Raw genomic sequence first — 16,582 nt, 5'->3', positions numbered from 1 at the left:
GAAATCAAATAGGGGATAGGACATGTACTGTAAATGGTAGGGCATTAAGGAATGTTGATGAATGAGAGACTTTGGGGTCCAAGTCCATAGTTATCTGAAAGTGTGGCAACAGAGAGAGAGAGGGTGGTGAAGAAGGCATATAGTATGCTTGCCTTCATAGGCCGGGGCACTAAATATAAAATTTGGATGTTATATAACAACTCTACAAAATGCTGTTTCAACTGCACTTAGAGTACTGTGTGCAATTCTGACCACTACACTGTAGGAAGGATGTGGTTGCAGTGGAGAAAGTGAAAAGGAGATTCGCCAGGATGTTGCCTGGATTGAAGGATGTTAGTTATGGGGAGAGGTTGGATAGGCTGGGTTTGTTTCCCTTGGAGCAAAGCAGGCTGACGGGTGACCTGTTGGAGGTACAGAATCTTTTTCTCATAGCATGGGTATCAAAGGTTTAAGCTGAGAAGGAGGAGTTTTAAAGGGAATTTGAGGGAAAGTGATTTTACACAGAGGGTGGGAACATGCTGCCAGAGGAGGTAGTGGAGTCAGATACAATTATTACATTTAAGAGACATTTAGACAAGTACTCAAATAGGCAAGGCATAAAAGGATAAGGACCTAATGTGGGGAAAATAGGATTAATGTAGAAGGGCAAAAGGTCAGCATTTCTGTGTTGTACAGCTCTATAATTCTATGACTCTATTTCTGACTCCATAAAATGGGAAGTCATGTTTTAGGAAGCTATCCAACCAGTGCATTTTCTCATTGGCCCTTCACTTGTTTCCCTTTCAAGCATTTTTCCAGTTCCCCTTTGAAAATTACAGATAAACCCACTTCCACTACCCTTTCAGACAATGTATTTCAGAATACAACATTTTTCTTGAGATTCCCTCATACACTCTGGATGATAACGTGAAGATGCACAGAGTCATCATTCAGCCACTTTTGCTTGCCTTTCGTCTCCTTTTCTAGGACTGTTTCAAACCTCTGATCTAGCTAGCTGGACTAAAAGCATTTGTTCCGGGAGATAGAGTGTTGCGCCCAAGACCATCGTGGCACTGTTCAAATTGAGCACCCTTCTGCACTAGATGAGCAGGATATAGGTCATTGGAGCAAGATATAGGTCAATGGAGGGTCTGCATATATCTTGCTTACTACAGACAGCTCAGCTGACGAGTCCTAGAAGCTCCTTGTGAGTGGCTGTGCATATAGGAAAGCCACGTGCTATGCTGTGATAGAAAGGATGCTGAACTAGTCTGTAGTACCAAAATCTAGACTGCTGCTCAGCAGCTCAGGTCCAAGCTTTTTGAGATCATTTGAGTATGGCTGTTATTTTGATTTTATAAGAGACCAAATATCCTTACACCTGCCTTGCTGAAGTTACAGGCATTGTACCTTGTTGTACTAGGGTAGGCAGATGTGAGAAGCCTGAACCAGGATGAGAACATTACAACGCAGATAGGTCTACTTAATCTAAAAATAATAATATTTGTTGACAGTGTGATGAGATAGAAATATACACTGGTGTTTGAGATTGAATGCAGTTTTAAATTCATTTGAGCAATTGATGAGGAGGAATAGGCTTGTAGCACTAAAACAATTCTTAATCTGTAATTGAAGAGCTCTTTTAGGACTGGGAATTTGATGTGCTTAGTTCTTCTATGGCATCCAATGTGTCCTTTGCTTCTGCAGCTCTTAAACCGTGCATCTGGCTTTTCCAGCTGTCAGATCAGAATTAGGTTTATTATCACTGACATATGTCGTGAAATTTGTTGTTTTGCGGCAACAGTACAGTGTAAGACATAAAAATTACTAGAAGTTACACAAATAAAATAAATAGTGCAAAAGAGGAATAACAAGGTAGTGTTCATGGACTTCAGAAATCTGATGGCAGAGGGGAAGAAGTGGTTCATAAAGCATTGAGTATGGGTCTTCAGGCTCCTGTACCATCTGCCCCGATGGTAGTAATGTGAAGCAGGCATGTCTCAGATGGTGAGAATCCTTAATGATGGATGCCACCTTCTTGAGGCACAGCCTCTTGAAGATGTCCTTGAAGGCAGGGACGGTTGTGTCCGTGATGTAGCTGGCTGAGTCTACAACCTTCTGCAGCCTCTTTTGATCCTGTGCATTGGAGCCTTCATACCAGGCAGTGATGCAGCCAGTCAGAATGCTCTCCACTGTACATCTGTAGAAATTTGCAAGAGCCTTTGGTGACATAACAAGTATCCTCAAACTCCTAACAAAGTAGAGTCTCTGGTGTGCCTTCTTCATGATTGCATCGATATGTTGGGCCCAGGATAGATCCTCTGAGATATTGATGCCCAGGAACTTGAAACTGCTCACCCTTTATACCACTGACCCCTCAATGAGGACTGGTGTGTGTTCTCCTGACTTCCCCTTCCTGAAGTCCACAATCAATTCCTTGGTCTTGCTGATGTTGAGTGTGAGGTGGTTGTGACACCACTCAACCAGCCGATCTATCTCACTCCTATATGCCTCTTTGTTGCCATCTGAGATTCTGCCAACAGTAGTAGTGTCATCAGCAAATTTAAAGATGGTGTTTGAGCTGTGCCTAGCCACACAGTCATGAGTGTAGAAAGAGTAGAGCAGTGGGTTAAGCACGCATCCTTGAGGTGCACCTTTGTTAATTGTCAGCGAGGAGGAGATATTACTACCAAGCTGCACTGACTGTGGTGTCCCTATAAGGAAATAGAGGATCCAGTTGCAGATGGAGGTACGGAGGCCCAGGTTTTGGAGCTTGTTGATTAGTACTGAGGGGATGATGGTGTTGACTGCTGAGCTGTAATCGATAAACAGCAGCCTGAATATGTTTTGTTGTTGTCTAGGTGCTCCAAAGCAGAGTGAGAGCCAGTGAGATAGTGTCCGCTGTAGACCTGTTGTGGTGGTAGGCAAATTGCAGCAGGTCCAGTTCCTTGCTCAGGCAGGAGTTAATTCTAGCCATGACCAATCTCTCAAAGCACTTCACCACAGTAAATATGAGTGCTACCGTGTTGATAGTCGTTGAGGCAGCTCACCCTGCTCTTCTTGGGCACCGATGCCTTTTTGAAGCAAGTGGGAACCTCTGACTGCAGCAGTGAGAGGTTGAAGATGACCTTGAACACTCCAGTTCTTGACTGTTCCTGAATATCTAACTTTGGAATATTTTAAAAAATATCTGTGATGTTTTCAAATGAATGTAGATAAATATAAACTGAAATACTGAAAGGTATTTGAGAATATTTAAATAAACTCAATTTAAAAATAGTAAATTACCTGATATTTCACAACCATTCCTTTCCTGGACATCAGTTTTATCTCTCTCCCTGGCAAATATCAGAGGCTTAATTAGACAGTTCTTGATCCCACGAAGTTATCTGGATCATGTAAACACACAATAAACAAGTCCCCTAATTTCCAATTGGGTAACATTGGTTCAGCTCTTACCTTGGCTCATCTACTGCATGTCATCCAAGCCTTTGCTTCCTCTGGAATTCACTGTACTCCTGGTTGGCCTCCTTACTTCTATCCTCTGCACATATGAAATCATCTAAAAGTCTGTTGTCCCTGTCCTAATTCGCACCAAGTCTTTTTTGCCTTTCACTCCTCTGCTTTCTGAACCACAATGGCTCCCAGCAAGCAGTGCCTCAACTGTAAAATTCTCACCTGCGTTTTTGGTTCCCCCAGTGACTTTGCCCCACTCTGTGACTGAGATCTCAAGCCCTGCAACCCTCTTGAGATCTTTGGCCTTCTGCTAATCCTGATTCTCAGCAGTCTGTCATTATTTGCATTGTCTTCATCAGCTAGGGCTCTGAATGCTGGATTTCCCTTCTCCACCTTAACTATACTTTCCTTTTTGATCATGTTTTTGGTCAATTACATAGAGCCGAGTATTTGACTTGATGTTAACTTTTATTTGAGAACATTCTTGTAAGTGCCTTGTACTGCCTCACCATGTTAAAGGTAATATACAAATTCATCTAGTTATTGATTGATGTTTCTTGTATGCTTCCAGATTTTTCACTGAAATCATGCCCATATTTTGCACATTGATAGTTTTGTGAACCTGAGACCTAATTTGTCAGCCTTTTTGTGAGGGAATTACAAAATTTTCAGATTTTCTTTTCTTAAGTTCAACTGTCCAGCACTCGACTTTGCCAAGCACCTTTTTAATGTTTTGATCTTGCTTAAATGGTTTCTCTAAAAAGCTTATTTTCTGGTTAATTTTGCTTAATTCAATCAATTAATTCATTGATGTCTACGGTCCCCAAATTAAGTACTTTTATCTAATCTACACAACTATGAAGCAATAGTTCTAATGGTGGTTCATCGATTGGAAACACTGATGTTATGTTTCTGTCTACATAAATGCTCCCTTACCTTAATTTTGCAGTATTGATTTTCATGTCAATGATCTTGTTCTGCTTGCTTTTAAGAATAAAGCTTCCTATCTAGCCAATATTTGTTTAGCTAGTTTTGAACACGAAAAAGAAGTCAATGGAAAAATTTGTTTATCCAGTTCCACATCTTTAATAGTGCCCTTTCTAGATGCAATTACTATGCCACAAAAAAATTGTACTTACCCCATTATTTATCTATAATCTCTATATGAAATATAGTCATTGTTTTCAGTTCATTTGACTGTACAATGCACAATCAAGAGTGGTTGTCACTTGTACGGTAAAATTGCACTTCAAAAATAATTCATTGCTTCTGCTTTAAGACATCTTAGAGGCAAGAGCTATAAAAGGCTCCTCTTTATGGAGCCTTTTATAGCTTTTGTAGCTGGAAATATCAATACTTATAAAACTTTAAAAAAAAATCAGTTGCTTTTCAGAAATTTCTATAATTTAATACTAATGAAAGTTTAATGCACATTTTTCCATTAACTTATATCCTCTATCAGAGAAACAACTATAAAGAAGAGTAAAATGAGATGAACAGAAAGTGAAGAGCATCTTTTTTTAGGTTGGCAACGGTGAGCAGTGGGGTATTACTGGGAAAAGTGCTTGGGTCCCAGCATTTATAATCAATATTTGGCTGGTGGGATAATTGTCATATTTCCAAGTTTGCTGATGATGCAAAACCAGATGCGATTCTCAGTAGAGAGTAGGGTGTAAAGAGACTTCAGGGTGATATAGACAAGTTGAGTGAGTGGGCAAAGACATGATAAGTGGAATATGATGTGGAAAAAATGTGAGGTCATCCACTACAGTGCACAAAACTGACATTTGAAATGGTAATAGATTAGCAAGTTGACATTAACAGGGACTTAACTGTCCTTGTACATAAGTCACTGAAAGTAACGTGCAGATGTAATAAGCTATTAAGAAGGCAAATAACATATTAACCTTCATTACAAGAGGATTTGAGTATAGATGCTTTACTGTAATTCTATTGGTATTGTCACATGTACCAAAATACAGTGAAAGGTTTTTGCTTTGCATGCTATCCATACAAATCATGCCATACATATTTACATTGAGGTAGTAAAAAGCAAACAATGCAGAATATAGTGTTACAGTTACAGAGAAAGTGCAGTGCAGGTAGACAAATAAAGTGCAAGGGCCATGATGAGGTAGATTAGAAGTTCAGGAGTTCATCTTTTAGCCTATAAGAGGTCCGTTCAAGAGTATGATTACAGTGAGATGGAAACTGTCCTTGAGTCTGGTGGTTCGTGTTCTCGGGCTTCTTTATCTTCTGCCTGACAGGAGAGGGGAAAAGAGAGAATGACCAGGGTGGGAGAGGTCCTTTCCTGAAGTAGTGGGAAGTGTAAACTGAGTCAATGGAAGGGAGGTTGGCTTGCGTGATGGACTGGGCTATATTCACAACTCTGTAATTTCTTGCGATCTTGGGCAGAGCAGTTGCCAAACCAAGTTAGGATGCATTTGGATAGGAGGTGCATCGATAAAAATTGGTAAGAGTCCAAAGAGCACATGGAGTAGTGTGTGCAGCCTTGGTCTCCTTACAAAAAAAAATATGCTTGTCATAGAGGGAGTGCGGTGAAGGTTCACCAGACCAGCTCCTGAGATGGCAGGTTTGCTGTACAAAGCAAGATTGAATACAGTCGGCTTGTATCCTTCCAGAGTTTAGAAGAATGAGAGGGGATCTCGGTGAAACTTACAAAATTCTAACACGGCTTGATGAAGTGAATGCAGGGAGAATTATACCCTGATTGAGAAGTCAGTAATTATGGTCACCCTTTCTCTTAAGGGGTAGGTAATTTAGGACCATGGGGAAATCTTTCACTCAGAGTGATGAATCTTTGGATTTCACTTTCCTAGGTGCCTGCAGAGGCGCAGTCATTGAGTTCTGTCAAAATGGAGACTGATAGATTTCTGGATATTAAAGGAATCCAGGAATATGTGGGAAAAGATTGAAGCTCTACTGCAATATTTATGATTCTGTATATTATTTGCAGCAGTGTAGCCATGCACAAATTCCAATCCAGCATTTGTGTGACATGTGTGGAACATAAATTAAGAAACAATACATGCAAATTGTAACATGATAGTACTTCACTGTTTACCCATTCTATTGTCACACTCCAGTTTGAGCTCTGATTCTTTTCTCAAATCTGTTTTCATTTGTGAATGTTGTAGAAGTTTACGTTAAACTATGATGATTATCACACACATTGCTGTATGTTTTGGATTTTAAAATTTTTGTAATGTATAACTGAACAAATGAACAAAACATCCTGTGTGAGATGTTTACAGAACATCAAATACAGAAAAGCAGCATATGAATAGACATGTAGAAAAAAAATGCAAAAAAAATCGAAGGACAAAGTCACAGTATTAACAATGAGTGAGCTTTTGAGAGACAATGAAAGATCAAAATGCAAAGAGTAAGAGACAGGAAAAAGAGATGAGAATGGGGAAACTAGCAGGAAGACATTACCCTTGATCAAAACCTAATGCAATAGGGTAATAGAATTGGCGACTAATTGATCTGTAAATGGCAAAATATCTCCAGATTGATGCTATATTTTGGATGCAGGTGGTGATAAAATGATTTCCCAACGTGAGGTGGAATTTGTGGAGCTGAAAGAAGTTTTTGCTGTGAAGATGAAACGTCGACGATCGGTGAAACAGAATAAAGGAGGAACTGTATTAGGAATCGCCATCTTTGTGTGTGTTAACAAGGGGCAAAATAAGCTCGAACACCGTGTTATTCATCTGAGCAACTTAAGTGAAGACCATTGCAACCTTTGGTTTAAATATCTAAAGGATATTCTGAATGGTAAGTGATTAGGCTTAGTATGACAATGATATGCTTAAGAATAAATAATGTCCAGTTACATAGAGAGTTGGCCTGTTTTTCAACAAAAAGTGGCAAAATTAAATATATCTGTGGGATGGAAGAGAACCAATAGTCATTAATAGTCAAAAGTATGTTTCCTTCTGGTTGTTCATAAGGTATAATTTCATGAAAATTATTATTAAACCAAGAAAGACTTCTGCAATATAAGAAATACTGTGGCTGTAAAACAAAAAGTTATGCTATTGTACTTTTACATTCCAAGTTCAATATATACTAAAAATATTAGTTTACAGTTTGTGGATTAGGTCACCACTACTGAATTCTTCTTTGCTCTTTACTCGGGCTTCAACCCAAAGGTGCTACTTAACTTAAATTGGAACTTCTATTGATAGAAAAGTAGAATGTTGCAGTATAGAAGGTGGCCATTCAGTTATTTGTGCCTATGCTAGAACTATTTAATTACTGCCATTCAATAGCTATTCCCCAAAGCCTTAAATTTCTTTTTCCTTTTCTCAAATTTATCTTATTTGCTTTTGAATTTTAATTTTGAATTGTATTCCACAACCCTTTAAGCAAATCCATTCCAGATCACGATTTTAAGAAATCCTTGTCATACCTAGTTTTTATGCAATTATGTTAAATCTGTCCTCTGGTTATTGACTCTTTTTCCCACTAGAAACAGTTTCTCCTTATTTAATCTATCTAAACCATTTATTGATGTTGAACACTTCCATAACATTTTCTTCCTTGGGGAAAGTGGGAAACAGTGACTGTTTCTCCAGTTAACAAAAATTCATTGGTACTGATGCCATGCAATAAATCTCTTCCACATTCCCTCTAAGCCACTGACGTACAACCTAAAGTTTAGTCCTCAGAATTGATTGGAAGCTTGTACCCAGAAAAGTAGTATCTCCATTCTTTCTTTTCTCAGTAATGTAATATGCATCTCACCTGACCTTGTGACTTTTCCATTGGGAGCACTGCCAACTTCAGGTAACTCCTGTATTATGTCTGTTGTTGCTACTTTTTCTCCTATATCGGCAGCATCCCCTTCAGTTGTTCTGCAGTCCTGCAATTCCGATGTTTTTCAAATCTCTGCTTTTAACTGCTACATATTGTCAACTTCAGAGCTAGGCTCTGAAGTTACTGCCTTAGGTAGGTGGAAATTTGTTCCTATAACAAAAAAAACTGTGCTGTCAAAAATTGGTTTAACCCAGGGTTGAGCAATTTTGTAGAGTTTTCTGACTGTCTCAATGCCGATTGGGAAAGTTTATTTCCTCCTTTTCCAGCAGAAATGTCATTTTTTGCATTTTTTTTAAACAGCATAAAACTCCTTCAAATAATGCCACCAATGGTTAAACATTCAGAATTAATCTGCAGCAGGATTTTTAATCTGATTGGTCTTAAGAACAGCAATTTTTTATTCATTCAGAGTACACTCCAAACAGAAACAGTGACTACATAGAGTAGGTTAATTATTGAGCTATTAGCATGGTGTATAGCAGAAATTAAAACAAGAAGTACAAGTACTAAGGCTTGCTGTACTGTTGGACATGTAGTCTTTTGGATGAGACATTAAATTGCGATCCTTCTGAGGTAGATGAAATACGTAGATCTCATGGCACTATTTGGAGAGGAACTAGGTAGTTCCCTCAAAATTGTAAGGTCACAGATTCATGAAAGGTTTATGGCACAGAAGGAAGCCATTTAGCCCATCAAGTCTCCGTGGCTCGTTATAGAGCAGTTATTGTGAATGTGATCTGAGTCACCCGAGAGGTACTGAGGCTGATTATATTAGAAATCTTTATTCATCATGACAAGGTTTTTTAATTACAAAAATAGACTTTATTCATAATAAAAAAACTATATACAAAGGAAGAAACAGTGCAAAAGAAAAACTTGTACATTCATGGTTGTTACATTCAGTAGTGTAAACATTTAAAAAAAAACACACAAACATAACACCATTGCCACTCGCGTGGCTTCCCGAGGTGATACCCCTTTCATCGTTTGAGGGGCTTCCCCACCCAATGCCGCTCCTCCATGTATGGTAGTGGAAGGAGCCTATACTGTAGTCCTCCTTCACAGAGACTTAGTATAGGTTGCACTGAGCTTCAGTGCATCCCTCAGCATGTACTCCTGCAGCCTAGTTGCTCTTCCTGCAGCATTGTCTTGCAGACATCTTGCTGTGCTGGAAGAGCAACAGGTTTTGGGCAGACCAAAGGACGTCTTTTACCGAGTTGATGACCTTACAGCAGCACTTGATGCCTGTCTTGGTGTGTGTTCCTGGGAACAGCCCATAGATCAGAGAGTCCTCTGTTATGCAGCTGCTGAGGATGAACCAGGACACGGACTTTAGCATCCGTCTCCACACCCACTTTGCAAATCCACACTCTGCAAAGAGGTGGGTGACTGTCTTTTCCCCACCACAGCTGTCCTGAGGGCAGTGTGCGTTGGGGATGATGTCATCTATCCAGGAAGGATCTGACTTTGAGGGCCCCTTTCACCACCAGCGAAGTGAGGTCTTGGTGCTTGTTGGTGAGATCTGGCGATGAGGTGTTCTGCCAGTTGGTTTGGATAGTCTGCTCAAGGAACCACCCTGCCATATCCATAGCATCTCTGTCCCGCAGTATCGGCAGGATGTCCCGCGCTGACCACTGCTGGAAGTACTCCTCCACAAAGGACAGGTAATGCGGCAACATCCAGCTGACAGGGATGTTGCACAGTTATGGGCCAGGCCTATTTTGCACAAGCAGGCATTCTCCTGTAGACCCTCTTGGTAGAGACTCCCAAACTCAAAGTACATCACATTCTTATACCCTTAAGATCAAAGGTGATTCAATACAATTTCAATAGTTACAATGATATTGTTTACTTCAATATTTTGAGTCTGACAGTGCTTCCATTGACTTCAATAGGAGGCATCTCTGAATGTTCAAACACATTTGCTGGGACAGTAATTCACATGGATGGTCTAAAATTTTCTGAGGACAGAGATCCCAGCCACCCAAAATTAATGTTGTGAGGGCTGACTCTCTGTCTACACAAATATCCCAATGACTGATGAGCAAATATGCCTGTGACCTTGTTTGATCAGTCTGGTCTGCATGCTTCTTTGAACTTGGTCACAATGGTGCAAAATAACTTGGCCATAGTTGCCTGGTTTGATGTAGGCCAATTAATATAACCCCATTGTCTTGCATTTGGCTGAGGCATACAAGAATGTCTCATGGTCACTTCACTTTGCAAACCGGATCTCTTGAGCAGCCAGCCCCCTGCCAGTAGCCTGTGCTCTGTAGACAGTACTGTTTGTTTACAAAGCAGTCCTTTTAACTTCAAGCTGATTACTGCTTGCAATTTACATTAAGAACTGAAGACTGGTTCCCGTTTGAATTAACATATGCTATATTCACATAATTCCATAACTCTTAAATCCCTAACAACAGTCTATTTAGTTGCATGTCCTTTCTCTTTTCCTGTAGCCCTGAAAATTATTTTCTGTCATGGCTTTCCGATTATCTCTTGAAAGGCATGATTGACTCTATTTCCACCACTCTTTAAGGCCATGGGTTTCCAGATTATAAACATTATCTTTTTTTAAAAAAGATATTTTTTACATACTCCCTGTGAACTTTGCCATCAGTTAAAAGTCTGTAAACCATCTGCTAATGGGAACAACTTCCCTCTTTATACTGTCTAAACCTGTCATGATCTTCTCTGCTTCCATCATCTCTCCTCTCAACCTTCTTTGCTCTAAGGGAAACTACCTTGGCTTCTCCAGTCTAACTTTGTTGCTGAATCCTTGATTTTCCCCAAAGTAGACAACTAAATCTTTTCTGCATTCACTGCAGGACCATCGCATCTTGTGGCAATCAGAGTTGGTTGCAGGGATCCACATGACTTCCATGCTGTTGTATGATATGCCTTTATTAAGCCAAGGATTCCATATGCTTTATGATTCACTAGCTTAATGAGTCCTGCCACCTTCAAAATTTACGTATACTCTGTTCCTATATCTCCCTTAAAACTGTGCCATTTAGCCTACAATATCTCTGTTGGAGCCTGAAGACCCACACTCAATGATTTAGGAACAGCTTCTTCCCCTCCACCATCAGATTTCCGAACAGTCCATGAACCCATGAACACTACCTCATTTTTCCTGTTTTTTTACACTACTTATTCATTTATTTTGTAATGTAGAGTAATTTTTATGTCTTTGCACTGTACTGCAGCTGCAAAACAACAAATTTGACGTCAGTGATACTGAACCTGATTCTGATTAATTTTTTTTCTGTCAAAATATGACACCACACTCCTCTTAAATTTCATCTGTTGCTTGACTGCACCAGCTGCCAGCCTGTCTCTGTCGTCTTGCAGTCCATTACTGTATTTCTCATTGTTTACCTCACTTTCTACTCTAGAGTCATTTGCAAATTTTGAAATGGTGCTTTCTACCATCTTCCAATCTGAGAAACAACTGTTTGGCACTACTTTCTGCCTTTTATTCTTTATCCCTTTATTCCATAGTTACAATTTTGCTAGCTAGCCTTGTACATGGGACTTTTTCCAATAGCCTTCTAAAAAAATTTTAATATGTTCAACATCTACTGCATCCCCTTCATTCAACACCTCTGCTGACTCTTTATTAACCAAGACTTCTCCAAATGCCTTTGGATGGAGTCAAGGAGAATGTCAGGAGAATAAAAATGGGATTGGTATAGGATGAGTGTAGTATGGTTGCTTGATTGTCAGTGTGGACTTGTGTTTCCTTGCTGTATGATTCTATAACTTTTTTAAAAAACCTGATTACTGTTTCTGCAAGCTTATCTAATGGTGAGGTTAAATTGACTGGGTTGTGATTGTTTGGTATGTCCTTAAACTCATTTTTGAATGAAGTGGGACCTTTTCAATTCTGCAATACTGTAGTACCTTCCCTGTATCCATTATTTATATTATTCCCATTGATATTTTTTGCTTATCAATTGTGTCTGCTATCACCATTTTTCCTGAGATCTTGGCAACATCCTCTTCCTTGGTAAAGGTCTGATACAAGGTGGTTATTAAGTATTCCAGTTTTTCCCTCTGCCTCTAATTGTGGTCAATTTATGAATAAACATACACCACTAGAGGTGAACATCTGGTCATTTATCTCAATAAGCCTTGGAGGACCCTGCTGTGTGCAAATTGGCCATCGCATTTACTTTCATGACAACAGTTGAAAGCTACAATCTTCACCACTTACACTACCCATGTGTATCCCAGACATTTTTTTTTGAAAAGTGACTCTAACAATTTGCCACTCTGGTAAATTTACCACAGAGTCAATTGCAGAGATACCAATGAGAACATTAAAGCCTAGACTTTGCACAAAAGATTTTTTGGGCTTCTCATCAGATTTCATTTGTTTTAACTTGTGCAATGTGGGTATCAGAGAAATTTGACAAAAAATAGCAAAGTTGGTCAACTGGTCTGATTGGAAAATCTCACTGAGCAAATATTCTAAACTACAAAGTATGAAGCAAGTAAAGTAAAACAGATGTCCATAAAGCAAAATAAAAATTGTGATGTAGAGATGAGATTAATTAAGAAATATAAAGAATTTGAATGACAGAGAAAGTAAGTTTTAAAGTCCCCATAATTTTCTTGGGTAACACGATTTCCCACATAAAATTAACTTTTCAAATTCAGAGGTTGTTCAGTAGAATTATAACATCCTAACTTTTTGAAAGTTCATTCAGACTAGATTTTACTTTTGACATATTTTCTTTTGAAAAAAGCTGACTTGTGGATGTATGCAGTAAATTCATGCTGTTGCATTTATTTGAATGTAAATTCTGCTGGTAGCAGCACACCTCGTGAAGCAGCAGGGCATCTCTGCACTGATTTCTATCTCTGTGATTGCCAGTAGTAGCCAACTTTTCTGTTGCATAGTAAGGGCTAATAGCCCCACCATTATTGCCACAAAATCTGGATCATTAAGTAGGCTGGCTTTATTGGGCAATTTAGTAAGTTTTTTTTGCACTCCATTAAGTTCAATTAACTGCTGTTAACTATTTACTTAATCAGTTGAGTGCCTTTGAGTCTTGTCTGACCCTTTTATTTAAATTGCACTTAATTATAAATTGTATCAGTTTGCACAACACAAAGTATATGCCAGCATAGTGCAGAATAGTTTTATTGCTTTGCAGCGTGTGTGGAATCTGATTACTATTCTAAAAGGCAGAGCCCCACATTTATTGAAATATATTTTTACATCTCACTGTACAATCCTTATTTTTTTTGTATGTGTTTTTAATGCCCCAGGAACAGTTGACCAAAATTGTCAGTCTCTACTTTTCAACTGCCTGCTGTAAACTTCAGTTAGCTTTAATCAACTATTCGCCAAATACCTGTGATCAGTTGATATCTATCTGAATAATTACCAGTTTTTAAATTGAGTTTGTGCAATACTGTTTCCATCAGTTAGTTTAATTAGAGATTCTGGTCTCAAATATTATGTTTTTGCCTCTTTAACATTAGGCGGAAGGGAATTTAATAAATTTAGTGTCACGGCTATATCGAGTGCAAGCTGTATTTCAGTGGCTGTGAAACATTTTAGGATATCTCGAGGACATGAGAAATACAATATAAATGTAGTACCCTACCCTAATCCATTTTAGTATTCCCACATCCCCATCAACTCCTCCCCCACCCCCCCCCCCCCCCCCAACAATTCTACCACTCACCTAAGCACCAAGGCCAACTAAGTAACTAACCACCCACAACAAGGTCTTAAATCTGAATGGAGCTAACTGCAGAGGCATGTGGTGGGAATTGGCCATGGTAGATTGGGAAACTACGTTAAAAGATTAAAAGATATGACAGTAAATGGCTAACATTCAAAGAGTTACTTAAAAGCAAAGATACAAGTGGTACAGCCATGGCTATGAAAATAAGATTCAAGATCGTATCAGATTAAAGGAATAAACTTAGAATGTCACCAAAAAGAACAGGAAGCCTGAGGATTGAGAAAATTTCAGAATTCAGCCGAGCAGGGGAAAGTAGAATACAGTATTACTGTAGTGAGATAAAAACAGACTGCATAAGTTTTGATATGTATGTAAAAAGAAATGATGAGCAGAAGTTAATACGTGTCCCTAACAGATTGAGACAGGAAAAATTGTATTGCTGACAAAGGAAATGGCAAAGAAAGTAAATATTTTATGTCTGTCCTAGTGGGAAAAAAACACAGCAAACCTGATTGTATTGGAAACAGTAGATCAATGAGCAATTGAAAGAAATGAGTAAAGTGATAAAATTGTATTGGTGAAATTAATGGGACTGACTGCCAATAAATCCTCGAGTACTGATGACTGTATCCCAAAGTTCTGATGGAGGTAGCTGTGAAGACTCTGTTTCATTTCTACATTGGGTGTTAGTCAGACCACACCTGGAGGACTGTGTATAGCATTAGTCTCTTGATTTAAGGAAGGATGTAAATGCTTTGGAAGCAATTCAAAGAATGTTTGCTAAATTGATGCCTGGAATAGATGAGTTGTTTTATGAAGGAAGGTGGGATGGGCCGCGATTTTTATCTGCCAGACTTTAGAAGGGTTAGATGGGGCATGATTGAAATACACAGGATCCCGAGGGTGGATGTGAAAAGGATGCTTCTTTTTGTGGGACAATTTAGAATCAGGGGTCATGGATTAAAAATAATGGGTTGACCATTTGAGAAAGAGATAATGATTGAGGTTGTAATTAGTAGAATAGATGAGGGGGAATCAGTTAATGTGATGTACTTGGACTTCTGGAAGATCTTTGATAAGATGCCACATTTAAAATTAAATAGAGTTAAATTGCATGGTGTTATGGGTAATACATGGATGTGGATTAAAAGCAAAGAAACAAGTAAAGTGGTCCAGTCGTGGCTTTGGAGTATATAGACCAGAGTGGCTTCAGGGGTATGTAGACAAGTTGAATGGGCGAAGACATGACAAATGAAATATTATGTTAAAATATTATGTAATCTACTTTGTTAGAAGAAATAGAATTCCAGAATATATGATGAGAGAATGAAAAATGTTAGTATTCGGAGGGACCTAGTTGACCATGTATGTGAATCACTAAATGTTAACATTGAGGTACAGCAAGCAATTAGGAAGACTACAGTAGGTTGGGCTGTATTGCAAGAGGATTTGACTACAAGAGTAAAGATGTCTTGTACCAATTATACATTGTGAGATTGCATCTAGAATACTGTGTACAAGTATGACTTATTTATCTAAAGGAGTATAATCTTGTGACTGAGGAAATGCAGTGAAGCTTCAGCAGCTGGACTCTAGGGATGACTGCTTTGATGTGAAGAGAGATTAAGCAGACCGACCTATATTCTAGAGTTTTGAAGAATAAGAGCTGATCTTAAAGAAGCATATAAAATTCTCATGGAACTTGATTGGTGTGGATAAAGGGATGTTGTTTCCCTGGCTGGAGTGCCTAGAATCAGGGTCATGGCCTCAAAGTAAGGGCTCAGTCCCTCCATCTTTGAATTTCTCTGCCCAAGAAGGCTGTGGAGGCTCTCACTGAGTATGTTCAAGACGGACATAGATTTTTAAATATTAAGGAATATGGGATTGGTGTAGGAAAGTGACATTCAGGTAGAAGATTAGCCTTGTTACTATTTAATGGTGGAGCAGGGATTAGGGGCTGAATGGCTTACTGCTTCTGTTTCTTAAGTTATGTTATTAATTTCCTGTTGTTCCAATACACATAGCTACATTATATAACATTTACAAACTTACAACACATCCTAAACTCTCAATCTCTATCTCCAAGAAAGACAAGGACTTCAGACGCATGGGATTACCAGTGCCTACATGTTTACCAATAATTTTCACAATCCTTACCTGCTCCTTCATTGTCACTCAGTCTAAATCCTGGAATTCTTTACCTAAATGCACTATGGAATATCTTTATCAGAAAGACAGTAGTGGCCCACTAGCACCTTCACTAGGACAACAGAAATGGACACTAAATGTTGGCCTTGTCAGTGATACCCAGATTCTGAATATGAAATTGGAAAAAAAAGTAATAAACACACACACATAACCAACAGTGTACACATGAGGTGTAAAATAGGAATCACAACTTTTTTAAAGGACTGTCCCCTGTTCTAAATCATATCATACAAAATTGTTGTTAGTTTTTTCCTAATTGGTTGTAAATTCCGATCATTTGCTACAACCATTTAATGTTTGCATTTGACAGCATATTTTATGCATGTCATCTTGGGTCTCCTTAATCTATTAGTATAAATAATGAAAATACAGGAAACATTCCGCAATAT

At 38.7% G+C, this 16,582-nt stretch overlaps 1 protein-coding gene across 7 annotated transcripts in view; it reads left to right on the top strand.

Annotated features, from left to right (window-relative positions):
- The window catches only part of cerkl (ceramide kinase-like), a 134,289-nt gene that overhangs the window by 40,566 nt on the left and 77,141 nt on the right, over window positions 1-16,582 (top strand). For 5 of the 7 annotated variants that reach the window (XM_052022182.1, XM_052022193.1, XM_052022165.1 and 2 more), the window contains exon 2: window positions 6,994-7,236. The exons of the other annotated variants lie outside the window; for them this stretch is intronic. In XM_052022182.1, the coding sequence (XP_051878142.1) occupies window positions 6,994-7,236 (243 nt within the window). The remainder of the gene's footprint in view (window positions 1-6,993; window positions 7,237-16,582) is intronic. 7 annotated transcript variants of the gene reach the window in all.

Source organism: Pristis pectinata, chromosome 1 (assembly GCF_009764475.1).
Source record: "Pristis pectinata isolate sPriPec2 chromosome 1, sPriPec2.1.pri, whole genome shotgun sequence".
In the NCBI taxonomy this organism is placed as follows: Eukaryota; Metazoa; Chordata; class Chondrichthyes; order Rhinopristiformes; family Pristidae; genus Pristis; species Pristis pectinata.
This window is presented reverse-complemented; position numbering and strand designations above follow the sequence as displayed.